At 32.4% G+C, this 13,529-nt stretch overlaps 1 protein-coding gene and 1 long non-coding RNA gene across 4 annotated transcripts; both read right to left on the reverse strand.

Annotated features, from left to right (window-relative positions):
• Positions 1-300: 300 nt before the first annotated feature.
• On the reverse strand, positions 301-4,230 carry LOC127858609 (uncharacterized). The gene is made up of 4 exons (XR_008038984.1): positions 4,205-4,230; positions 3,298-3,529; positions 2,658-2,794; positions 301-965 (listed from the first exon to the last, which is right to left on the reverse strand). It is a non-coding gene; the product is annotated as an uncharacterized LOC127858609 (long non-coding RNA).
• Positions 4,231-6,192: 1,962 nt separating this feature from the next.
• On the reverse strand, positions 6,193-11,131 carry LOC127858604 (uncharacterized). Of its 3 annotated transcripts, none has more exons than XM_052395803.1 (3): positions 11,027-11,131; positions 9,917-9,968; positions 6,193-8,295 (listed from the first exon to the last, which is right to left on the reverse strand). In XM_052395803.1, the coding sequence occupies exons 2-3, from the start codon at positions 9,938-9,940 to the stop codon at positions 7,018-7,020; spliced, it is 1,302 nt and encodes a 433-aa protein (XP_052251763.1). In that variant the 5' UTR covers positions 9,941-9,968; positions 11,027-11,131; the 3' UTR covers positions 6,193-7,017. The 3 variants fall into 3 exon arrangements, with proteins under 3 accessions (XP_052251763.1, XP_052251764.1, XP_052251765.1); XM_052395804.1 differs by lacking the exon at positions 11,027-11,131 and adding an exon at positions 10,605-10,781; XM_052395805.1 differs by lacking the exon at positions 11,027-11,131 and adding an exon at positions 10,488-10,507.
• Between the last annotated feature and the right edge of the window lie 2,398 nt (positions 11,132-13,529).

Consider the following 13,529-nt stretch of genomic DNA (forward strand, 5'->3'; position numbering starts at 1 on the left):
CGCAATTAACAAGAACGTCAATACAATTCTATATATATTCGTCGGTTAAATATTATTTCACGATCACTAAATCAAACTTATTTCACAGAATGTCGAGCCTTGTCAATTGATTTAAAAGCATGTATCCGAACCAATGCTGCATATAAGTGATTCTATACATGTATCGCTTTCTACTTGGTTCTCTGTTTAACTGATGAAGCCAAACATGTTATACGAATAAATACGAATACACAATCAGGCGTCGATATACGTTTTCTTATGTCACTGTTATTTAATTAACACAAATACAAAAAGCATGTGCATATTTTCAATCTTTAATAATTGTTCTGTTATTAAACAATATTGCAAGTAGAAAAAAGGCATTGTATATTTCATTTCTTTTATATCCTCCGCATCAATACCAACAACATAAAACTCAAGTAAATGTATTACATTTTATATGTTCAAGTATATAATTGAACATAAACATACATACTCATATGCTACATCTCTATGTATGTTAATATCTCGATATAAAGTTAATGTGAAACAGTATGTCTGGAATGCAAACGTATACTTAATCAGTGCATGGTATTGTATGCAAATTTCATGCTGCTATACTTTGACCAACAGCATGGTACCTTCTATTCATAAGTAATAATTTTAGCTTGCTGTGCTAGTTATAGTAAATTGTCCGATATACTATTCAACAAAGAATTATATCATTTAGGTGAATTATTATGTTGGACGTAGTATTGTAATGTCCCAAAGATTTAAATGTGCGCACTGTATTTTTGACACTGCTTCAACTTAGTTTGCAAATTCGCTGCTCCTTGCCACGTCCCTCGCAAAAAAATAGGTGGCCACAGGGTAGGAAAACCAGGCAAACCTCACTGCGGGTACGGTACATACACTTCGTGAAGATGCCTTACTCAGCTTTCTGCCTCAACAAGTCTTATCTGGCTGTTTCCTCAGTGTCTACATGTCTACAGAATAACAAGTTCAATGTTATTATCGTCTACCTCTGAGACATTATGTGGTATTTTGTATTTTATCGATTGTGTAATTTATTTTACTAATGGTCTTAAACGAACATGTTCACTTATTGTCAAATGTCGATTTTCCAGCTTTTTGGCATGGAGTCAAAAAATAAAAAAAACTCTGATAATCAGAGAGGCCAGTACCACTTTTTGAAGCAGATTTATTATAAAATACAGCTTTGTTTAAGAATTCGTTTGACATTGTTAAAATTAAAATGCTTTACACGCACTGACATAATAATTTGGAATGATCCTATTGTTTCCGTACAATTTCATTCTAACAAGTGGATCACTTATATAAGATATTAAAACATATTATCACAGTCTCGATGGTATTTGCTTAAAGCGAAAACCTATGCTCCCAAAAGTTTACTGGTACAAGCCTTGCTCGCTTTGTTCTTTTTTTCTCTCCATCTTTCTCAATTTGTTCAATTAAGTAGAGCTCTACAGTTAAGTCGTTTACATCTATCAATTTAATGATTTACCGACACATTAAAAAAATGCCATTTCCAGTGAGAAATCTCCTTTAAATAACAACACTCAGATAGTGGTTTCTTACCAGAGATGTGCCTGCATAAAGTTGTTTCCTATTAGTGATATATAAGTTTCGTTCTAAAAATGTGTAAGGAATAAGAGGTTTCGTTTTACTGATGTTTCAGGAATTTCATGGTATTCTTAATTGTAAATTGTATACATGTAGTTTGTTTTATGACGCGTGTAACTGCTACCATGCTTGCCCAATCGTAATAGTCACTTAATAGTATTACATGATAAACCATTACTTATTATATTTGTGCAGTTCTATCATCTGATTGTTATAAATTTAAAATAGAAAAACAACAGTGTATGTGTAATGTAGTCAACCTTTTGATTTGTATACGATTATAACATCATAACGGATACACGTACACAACATAACATCTTTAATAAACAGAATAAGAATTAGTGTGTGGTACATACGGTAAAGTGTGGTGTAATTGTGTAGTTTCTTACTTTATAAAGGAGAAGACGCATTAGTTGAAGATAAAATATTTGAAGTTGTATGCAATGCAATTTACCTGAAACTCAATTTGCTAATGATCATCATAATTCAGATATTTGACGGTATGCTTAATTTTATTATAACAAAAGAGCTTAATTGTTCAATATGTTAGTCGTTTTTTATTTAGTTTTTAAATATTTCTAAATTTAGGACAGATCTAGAACCACAAAAGGAACAAGTGCTTCTCAAAAGGGGCATCGTGTACTACGGAATCATGACATTAAATAATACTTTAATTAATCTATTGAACATCCTAGTATAAAACTTGTAAATAAGATTTCAGAGCAATGTCCTTATTTTCATTACCTTTCGTGTCAATACAGATCTTAAGCTCAAACGGTTGTCAAATTGTTTATGTTGACAAACGTAGAGTAGCACACAAGGGGCGCCCACAAAAGAAACATGACATATTATGCTGCTATTTATTCAATATATCTCTATATAAATGTAGTGTTGTGTTTGTTTAATGTTGACAACTAAACAAAGCCATCATATTTTTGCAAAGCGATTTTAAACTATTTGCCTCATTGCAAATTATAAAAAATGCAACAAATAAATATATAATCCTTAATGTTCATCACAACAAGTATGCTTACATTTGATGAATATTTAACCGCTAACTGGACAAGATCCACAAACTCCTGTCCCTTCATGTTCAACAGAAAGTCACAATTGGGAGAGAAACGTGCATGCTCAACCCACGGGTCATCATCCTGGCTCCAATTGCGTAACCCTGGAAACCAGGCACATGTTGCATATATATATTGCACATTTCTTTTAAACGAGAACGAAATGCCTTACAATTGTGTTTTATTTTCTAGTTCACGAAAGTATGTTTTTCATAAATTTTGCTCTCGTAAGTAGTCAAAACTTATGATATAATAAGTTTTTCTTACAGATGAGTATTTATTTCCATACAAAGCCACGGCTGAAAAAAACATAGGTACCAACCTAAAATGAATTACATGTAAGTAAATTTAAAATATATGACATGTACATGTTTGTCTAAATTCTTCTATGTTGTCCTCATGAATGGACATACAGGTGTACAGTTTAGTCTAATTCCGTATTTAATTTATCACATTTTTAAACCCAGGATATAGTTTCATTACATTCAAATATATTATTCGTGTTAAACTCAAACTGTTTTAATTATGTTTAATACATATATTGGTGTTACAACTGTAAAACTAATAAATCAGTATTTCATCAACTCTTTTGGAAAAGAACTCTTACCGATTCCACAATGAAAGCATCTTGTTGCATCTTCGCCTTCATTGGAAACCAAGAAAAATCCTGCAACGCTTAGCAACTGCGTTGAAACTCGCAGAACCACTGATGAAAACGATGCAATTCTTAGCGGCAATGTTGCATAAAGTGGGAACTTTGACATAATTGATGTCCTGTTTGAGCTCATCTGAGATTCTGAGATTGGTTTAGTTTGCTTTCTGTGTACTTCTTGATTTGACTAAAATAGAGATCTAAAATATTGAACATATGCTTTTCTTGGAACATGTGTGGTGTAATATTCTAATGCGATGCAATAGTCAAGCCTGTGTAAAACTATTTTAAAACGCTAAATTCTACAAATAAAAAACACAAATGTGTAAACAATACAGAACAAATGAATCTTCTGAACCTCTTCATCCGAGACTCTTTTGCTACCATCCTCTTATAATTTATTTAAAACCAGTTACACATTTCCAGTATTGATCGTTGAAAATACCACAACACTTTAACAAAAAAAGCTTTTAACGGTGGTGAAAGCCGCAAAATATTAAATGAATAGATCGGTAGCTAAAGCCGAGATAAAACTGAAGATTGTTTCATGTATAAATTTAAGACTACGCAATAGTACAACTAAATATCAATATGAATTGTTCTGAACTGCCTTTTGTTTCTTTACTCATAACCAACGGTATTGCGAACATTAGTGATCGAATGATAGCATTCTGTATGCATTTAGTTTCAGTATTGCTGTTGTCTTTCGCAATGGAGCTATGAAATGTGTCGCACGAAATATTGAATATTTAAATAGAGTTATAATAATAAACTCGTGTGCATACATGGTAAACAAAACCGACTACTCTTGCATAATTTGAACATAAGGTAAAATATATATAGTTTGTATTAAACTACTTACTGTGAGTAATTGTCTTCATGAGAACGTTGAAATGATAGTTTATGACATTTTTATCCTTGATATACACATATATAATGGTCAAAGATCGGATTCCCGATCTTCGCTCTTTTGTTGTACACGAACATTTTCGAACACCTTTTCGATAACCTTGAAAGCATGAAGCAAACCCTGACAAGTATTATTTATTCAAATTTAATGGTTGGAGTACTCTATCCCTATACTTTTACTTTTTAAAAGTACCCCCAATAATTGCACAAGAAAAACAACTTGGTTAAGACAAACGTAAGGAGTGTATTAACTTGTTTAATAATATATTTTTGTATTTAAATCCCGTTAAATTCATGTCAAAATTGTTTATTTACAGTGTGTTTAACCACGCAAAGCCGATAGCACCTTTCACGCCCGCAATGACATTCACTATGGCGCACCAAAGGGGTCGAAACTTTAACTTCTGCTGCAGCAGAAAATCAATGCTGCTCGAGCAGCATCTAGATGCTGGTACAGCAAGAATTTACTGGTCGAGCAGCATCTAGATGTTGCTCGACCAGCAAATTCCTGCCCGAGCAGCATTTTTTTCTGCTGCAGCAGAAAAATCCTGCTCGACCAGCATTTATTTTTTTTATTGTGGCATCAGCCAATCAGAACTCTTGTTATATTTGCCCTTTGCTGCGAACCTGGTTTGTTTGGAAACAATGGTGCCTGTTTCACATCTTCTGCAAGAAAATCGATCAATAATATCTAACGGCTGATAAAACTTTTGTGGAAATTACGACGATGTCTGATAAGAATAGTACGCAAGTGTACGTCCCACCGTAAAAAAGAGAGTACTCAATGCAATAGCCGTTATGCCAGCTTAACTTAATTCGATCCACTGAATATATTTCATATCAGCTTTAACAGATTATTTTTTTGTAATTCTATTTACAATGTAAAAAGTTTCTTTTCTATAGGTTATTCTTCTTTCGAGCAACATGGGTACATCAAAGTTGACATTTGTTCAAAAACATTACGGCATATATTTTACTATTAAAAGATTTCCGGAAATAAAAGTCAGATACTATATTTTAGAGAGATATATTTTCTGAAACTGCATTCCTTTCCCTTTCAACTGAAGTCTACATTTTTATATTACACACCGTATTTACCACCCGCATAAATTAGTAAACATCGCTACGCCGCTATCACAAGCGAAATCTTCCAATTTTCCAATAATTGCACAGTAATCGATTTGTAAGTAAATATTGTATTATTTCATCGTGTTTTTATAATATTCATAGTATGAAATTGACTAAATTTATTATGAAATTCATATATACATGCAAAACGAAATTAGCGATTTTGACAGGTGCCTGAAATGCGAAACCCATTTATGCATATAAACATTAAACTTTCAGTATTTTACATACAAATACGCTCATATGATAAAGAATACACTTTTATTTGTTGATTCACGAAAGTGTTGATATTTACTTGTGCATGTAAAATGTGATTTTTTTCTTTTAATGTTCAATGGGTACGAAAGGTCGGCGGTTTTGTTAAAGAGCGCTTCATACCAAACTTTTTTTAAATCGGAAAACCGTCGGTTTTAATACAGATTCAAACAAATGATGATGAAATGAAGTATTTAATAAACATATTTTTGGTATTTAAGCTTTCATGTTAGAAACTATGCAGTTGAAACAAAGATGGAATTCCTTGGTCCACTATGTCAGGCATTTTGCATCCAATGTAAAGAAAGATATTATAAAAAGAACAAAATACTGGACTCGATGAACAATGTGTTTCTGCTAGAAGTTAATTTGAATGAAAGAAAATTAAAACTGTTTCCCCAGTGAGTACATTTGTTCTTCATCTGGACTATGTATAGTTATTTCTATTGATGCAGACTCCTGCTTTTGTAGTGCAAGTAGGTTGTCATCCAGTGAACTGTTCCTTTAACATTTGCTTCAACTAAAACATCACTCTATAAGACTTACAACGACGTCGGCAATTTTATACAAATATTTGTATTGATGCAATATGGAATAACAATTTCACAATGATAATTGTTGTATATTTGTTAACACATTGTTTTAGACAACGCAGATGCATTGACTAAAACAACACGACACCGGAGCGGCAGTAGTTTGGATGAGAACAGTATAAAATGGTAATATTTCCGTTTGATTCACATATCGTATACCTCAAAATTGATATACATCGCACGCTACTATACATTCATATATCGACGTATAATACTTGTTACGGAGGTAGACAGCAAAATCAGCGACATTGTAAATTTGTGCAGATGCTGATTGAATACTTACAAACCACAAAATAACCAACTTTACAATCATGCCTATATAAGTTCGTTCTTTCAACAACACATGTGTCAATATACTTTAGATGTGTCATGATTTATAATGCAATATGAAAGCTCATCGCGCTGTAAAGTAACAACCAATATGATTTCGAATTGACAAATATACAAAATAAAATATAACATTATTACTTTCCTCTATTTTGCAATGTCGCATGTCGATGGTCCAATTGTCATTCATTCGTTTATTAAAATGACATCGGTATTATCATTATGATATATTGAGGGTATGGATAATTGATAATACATAAGTAAAGTAGAGCTTCATTGTCGTCATTATTTGTGATGTTCATTTAGCAGTTTTAGTTCTTTGTTTAGTTTACTTTAATAATTAACTATTCCCCAAATTTGATACAAGGAATGTTATGTTAATGTTTGCAGTGTTTGGTTGTTGTGAACATGTTCTTACTTAGCTGAGCATCCTCTCATATAATTGATACATCGAATCATTTAATTAACTGCCTTCCTGATGCATATGCCATACGACCTCTACTGCGATCTCAACCGCACGTTTACTTAAGCTATGGATCATCGAATCAGACTCGTCACATATTCCGTTAAAGTCTGTGCATTGAAATCTGTTCAACATCATCAAGTATAAAATCTCCAGCTTAGTCCTCATCCTGCTGTACCACAGGAGAGGTTCAGGATGGGACACAATGGCTCGGCGTATTTTCTTCAATCTTAGTAGTAGCCTTGGACCTTCGTTCATAATACAATTGATCGATGTTGCAAACTCACGCTGTTGATTATCATGTAGGTCCCTTTCTGCCATAAAAGTTCTCTCAGGTATCATATAGTAAGATAGATGTCTCGTTGATATAGACTTTTGTAATATATCAAATCCCCCGTGAAGCCAATGAAACAAACTTCCTGAATGGAACACTTCTTGTGGGTTGTTTTCTGCTAGCCATAATACGATGTTCTTCAATATATATGATGTTATCTCTTTTGTATTAGGCGACAATACATCATGAACTACCATCTTCAGTATTACATATATTTTGACCTGCGTGTCGTTTAGATTATTCACAAGCTCCGTCTCAGCAGTATTAACGCATATCCGCCACTCTAAATGGTTGAATGCGCTGCCTTTAAAACCAATAGGAGCAACAAATGCTCCCATTGCAATCACTTTCTGTGGTGGCCAATTACGAAGTCGATTTGCCCATGTCTGCAATATGCTTGGACAGTGACAGCGAATTGCGTGTACCTTATCAAGTCTAAATTGACCAGTAGAGCATGGCAACGATGGACCAACACTTGCATGGTAGAGAATCCCTGGCAAACGAACTCTTGTATATTGCTCTAAATACAGTGTACTGCTTAATACAAAGTTACCACATCCATCCTCACATAGAGCATTGATAATGTGAATCGGGCCAATCGGACCATGTCTGCCTTGTAGTAGTCTACAATATCCCGCACTGGTTGTTTGAAAATTCATATTGAAGAGATCGATGTCACCAGAAATTGTGCTTTGGTCAATGCCTTCTTCCAGGCACATAGCATTTCGTGCTACGAATATCTGATCTATATCGTTTTTAAATACACATGTTAGTCCCTCCGCCTTGCTCCCTGTTGTGATGGAGAACAACCAACGGTCGACATATTTCACCCTAAACCTGTCAAGCTCCGTGTAAGCTTCTCTTCTTGTCTTTCTAATAAGGGGCCCATATCCCAAGAGATCCATAATATTGCTTGTTTCCTTGGATTCATCTTCATACTCATACTGCAACAAAAGTAAAAAGTATTCAATGAATCGCTTAAAATAATATAATAGCTCGCAATCTTTCTGTTTTGTATCTTCGCTGATTTCTCTTTAATAATAATTACTTATTAGTATAGCAGATAGTAGTGTATGGTCATTTATGGCCATTATTGTGGACAGTTGTGTAGAAATTGTGATTATTTTTTGGTTAAGGCCGTTTCATACATATTGTATTTAAGTTTTAATTAACGGCACGGATTGGCTTCAAACTTGATTTTTTTGTATTTAGAAGGATTTGGATGTAGGATAGAACTTTATGTTGAGATTTTGCTTTTTAATTGTTAATAATTAATATAGCCTTACAGCGAATAGAAAACCTTTCACTGGTAAACAAAAAAATTAATGAAGACAAATATAGACTTCATATGAAACAAATTTCATTTATTATTAACTAAAAAAAATAAAAACACTCTGGATTATAAAAATAAGTTTATGAGACCTCGGCCAAATAACTCTAATTAAATTTTTGAAAATATATAGATTTAAAAGCAATATTAAACAAATTATACTAAAGTAGTTGTCGTACTAGTAGTGGTAAAAGTAGCAGTAGTTGCAGTAGTAGTAGTAGTAGTAGTAGTAGTAGTAGTAGTAGTAGTAGTAGTAGTAGTAGTAGTAGTAGTAGTAGTAGTAGTAGTAGTAGTAGTAGTAGTAGTAGTAGTAGTAGAAGCAGTAGTAGTAGTAGTAGTAGTAGTAGTAGTAGTAGTAATAGTAGTAGTAGTAGTAGCAGTAGTAGTAGTAGTAGTAATAATAATAGTAGTAGTAGTAGTAGAAGTAGTAGTAGTAGTATTCGTAGTATTATTATTATTATTATTAGTAGTAGTAGTAGTAGTAGTAGTAGTAGTAGTAGTAGTAGTAGTAGTAGTAGTAGTAGTAGTAGTAGTAGTAGTAGTAGAAGTAGTAGTAGTAGTAGTAGTAGTAGTAGTAGTAGTAGTAGTAGTAGTAGTAGTAGTAGTAGTAGTAGTAGTAGTAGTAGTAGTAGTAGTAGTAGTCGTAGTCGTAGTAGTAGTAGTAGTAGTAGTAGTAGTAGTAGTAGTAGTAGTAGTAGTAGTAGTAGTAGTAGTAGTAGTAGTAATAGTAGTAGTAGAAGTAGAAGTAGTAGTAGTAGTAGTATTAGTAGTGGTAGTAGTAGTAGTAGTAGAAGTAGTAGTAGTACTAGTAGTAGTAGTAGTAGTAGTAGTAGTAGTACTAGTAGTAGTAGTAGTACTAGTAGTAGTAGTAGTAGTAATAGTAGTAGTAGAAGTAGTAGTAGTAGTTGTAGTAGTAGTAGTAGTAGTAGTAGTAGTAGTAGTAGTAGTAGTAGTAGTAGTAGTAGTAGTAGTAGTAGTAGTAGAAGTAGTAGTAGTAGTACTAGTAGTAGTAGTAGTAGTAGTAGTAGTAGTAGTAGTAGTAGTAGTAATAGTAGTGGTAGAAGTACTAGCAGTAGTAGTTACAGTAGTTATAGTAGTTACAGTAGTAGAAAATATGTTCACAGTTATTTTTAGGAGATTGTTTTAAATAGCAATCGTACAAATAAACAAAATATAATTGAAATGATAATTATATTTTTATTTATCACACATTTTAACTGTTACTAACTCAGGACCTGTTTATTAGCCTTGGGGTCCATTCCGTATACTGTCGCACACCTTCTTCCGCTATATGTGAAGAAAGAAAACGATTGAACATATTTTATAATATAAATGTTTCATTTTAATTACTAAACATTAATCGAATGGACTCGAGGTCGACAAAAGTATTAAATATATCCCATTTCTTCATGCTCACTGATATTTTTGTATTATTATGTATTCTTTACGTATATTTTTTCAGCACTCAGTAGCATAATAATTTAATTATTAGCATTACTAAAATGTTGAAATGTCACTTTTTAAGATAAGATAAGATAGTTTATGAAAGTTTCATCATCATGCACCTAGTAAAACATGTAAACAATAACTTAAAAACACAGTACATAATTTTTTATGGATAAATGTCCCATTATAAACATGCCCACTAATAATGACGGTTACATAGCGAATGCACATGCTCATTTATAGGTCGGCGTGAGCTCGTCTCCCACTGCTAGTGTATTTTCGTTTAGTTCTATACGTAAATCGTGTTTTCTTTTTTATGAAATAACTAACATAAACTGTATAGTTACAAACAATATTTACATCTTTAAAACTGCACATATACACAGCTTTATTAAAATAAATAATTAATTAATAATTGCCGTTTCACAACCAGACATATATCACATGTTGCTTTATGTTTGTACAAAAAGTACGTACCACTGCCACAGACGAACTAGCTACATGTAGTTAGCACTCGTATTGTAAGTTAAATTCGCGTACGCTTCGTTTCTATACATTTACTTCGAATGTAATCTTGCCGCACTCATTTATATAACAAGTTTGAGTAAACAATGAGTGGATCATACTAGATAGTGACAGTAAACACGCAACTGATTATATTTTACATCCGAAAATGCTCGTCAATGCTCGTGAATAGTTTTATCTCACTGACTGATATGCAGAAAAATACCGACATACATGTAGTATGAGTCTCAACTAAAACAAAATTAAAAAATGTATTCAAATAGTTTAGTTAGTTATTTTTCTTAATATGTCATCGAGCATGATGAAGTCTTTTAAGATACATTGACATATTCTGATATCTAAACTTGCAAAATATACAACCAATACATATTTACCTTATGCTGTCGAGAAGGATGTGTTCATCTTCCCAGATAAAGCTTTTAATGAGGTACTTTTTGTTATCGTGCTCACGTGCCTTGGTAAAGCTTTCAATAACGCACGATTCATATCCGTGCATTTAAATTGTTCATACTGTTTGTTGCTCATTTCTGGTGCATGCTCAGACACTGTCTTCTTGGTTTATTGAAGTATAAAAATAAAACTGAACTATTCTTTAGCGACTTTAGTGGAACACGATTTGAAACGATTTGTATGCAATGTATTTTACGATTTTGACCATTTATTAATTGTAAGATAAACGCCCATGAACATAATACAACACATGCTTTTAAAGAGACCTTCTCACAGATTTTGGCTTGTATTGAAGTTTGTCATTAAATGCTTTATATTGATACATGTAACCTTTGATCTAAAATGCTGCAGTAAGAAAAATAAGAATAAAATTGAAAGAAAAGTAGTGCTTATCTGAACTCGAACCACTGACCCTGGAGAATAAGTCTATCGATTAGACCACTCGGCTATCCGTACTCATAGAAATAGAGGTATTTTTTATACTTTTTATAAATTGCTTTTTGTCTTCGTAGTATCACAAAATATAACGACAACAACAGAACTCAAATATTTCAATTGTTTCGCGTTGCAACGCTTTATAATTTTCAGGTTTTTAAATCGTCAAAAGATTCAAATAACGGATATTTTAGAGCATGGTATATGTTCAGTATTTCTGTTTTCTCTCCTCATAAAGATCATTACTACAACGAAAATTTGCGAATCCGAAACAATTGTTTTCAATTTTGTCAAATTCGCAAAACTTGAAAGTCCCCTTTAAACATTGTGAAACTCATTTTTTGCTATTGCCCTCTGCATAAAGCATGATATATCCGCATGTTCATCTTCAAACCAAATCAGTTAAACAATGTGTCTTATAATTTTGTCAATTTACCAAAACGTGAAAATGACCCTTTAATTAATAATGATGAAGTACAATTCGCCTATACTAAACAGTTATTATATAGTATAGCCGATACGTATTTCATCTCTATCATTTTATCTAAATGAATGGACACGTATTGAATGTCTGTTGCATTCCGAATAGTTTACAAATGCTCAATATATCTTATCATAATTAATTCAACAGTACTGTGTGATAAAGTAAAACCATGTATTAAATATATATTCTCATTTCAGGATTATCATCTGATTTCGATTCTTTGGTCATATCAGACATACAATACAGTGAAAAAAAGTTATTATTTCTATATAAATGTATTTATTTAATATACCATGCATAATTGAAGCGTGGCGAGATATTATAAACTAAATACTCTAACACAAATATGCATTATAAAATGTAAAATTGTATGTATATATTTATTAAACAGAATTATCATTTTAATTATTTCGTTTTTCGTTAAATAAATATTTACATTATTATCATCACAAATGTTTCCTTTTTTCAATTGATTTCAGTGTGCAATGCCTGAGGAAGGAGAACTTTATAGCTCTTTCACAGCACTGATGTAGTCCAACTGGATTACTAATTTTTTGAACTGTTTGGTTTATGTTTTAATTGTTTTATGATAAATAATTAAATATTTATAGAGTTATATCCATTTCTTAATCCCCCCCCCTTATTTGTGCAATATGTTTTATTTATTGTAGCATTTTCCTTTGTTATATAGAAAACCTATTGTACATTGTCTGATGAGTATTCATTATTGTTTGAGAAAATTTGTAATTTGCTATGTTTTGTCGTAAAAATAAAAATATGTGGTGGTATCTTATAACAGTCCACCCTATAGATGCACTTAACGAGGACTCGCATGGACCCGTAAATATACTTCGAAAACTCACATTACATCAAGTGTTCCATCATCTGTAAAGGCGATCGCACCAGCGTTTTACTCGAATGTGCAGTTTACATTTGTAACAAGCGATCTTTAAATGATCATGTTGGCTCAGGCAAGAAAAATTTCCCGCATTTGACGAAAAACCTGTAAAACAAGAAATAATAAATTTGAACGCTTAATTTACCTTTGAAATAAACAATAGGCGACATCGAAGCTTTGGAGTTTTGTTATTACTGAAACAACAGGGGCATTATTGCTCTGAGCATGTTTTATCAAGATGGTATTCAACATGTGGCATCTAGTGCAATAACGAGCTAAATATTTACAACACGACTGCTCACGACGACAAAAGCTGGATATAGGGTGACCCCAATAGCTTACCATTCGCGCTTCGTGCGCAGATTAGCAAACAATATTTTCAAAATAAAGAATAACTTCGGGATTTGAATAATAATAACAATAAAATATCGGCATAAATAACAAAAAATTGAATACTGATCCGATCAATCAGGGGAACACAGCTCATCGAACAAGTATTGTGTAGCAGCATTCAACATAGTTTAAACCCATTTATGCCTAGTGGACTCTCCCATCCTTCTAAATTGAATCAATTTATTTCCAAAATTAGGGATGTCTAGTATTTTTATTC

Source organism: Dreissena polymorpha, chromosome 14 (assembly GCF_020536995.1).
Source record: "Dreissena polymorpha isolate Duluth1 chromosome 14, UMN_Dpol_1.0, whole genome shotgun sequence".
In the NCBI taxonomy this organism is placed as follows: domain Eukaryota; kingdom Metazoa; phylum Mollusca; class Bivalvia; order Myida; family Dreissenidae; genus Dreissena; species Dreissena polymorpha.

Bases quoted from the DNA above. Each gene is read 5' to 3' on its own strand.
- LOC127858604 (XM_052395803.1), bottom strand. From the start codon at position 9,940: ATGGACCCCAAGGCTAATAAACAG. The intron at 8,296-9,916 runs GTCCTGAGTTAG...CTTTTGTTGCAG, and splicing joins ACCCCAAGGCTAATAAACAG to TATGAGTATGAAGATGAATC.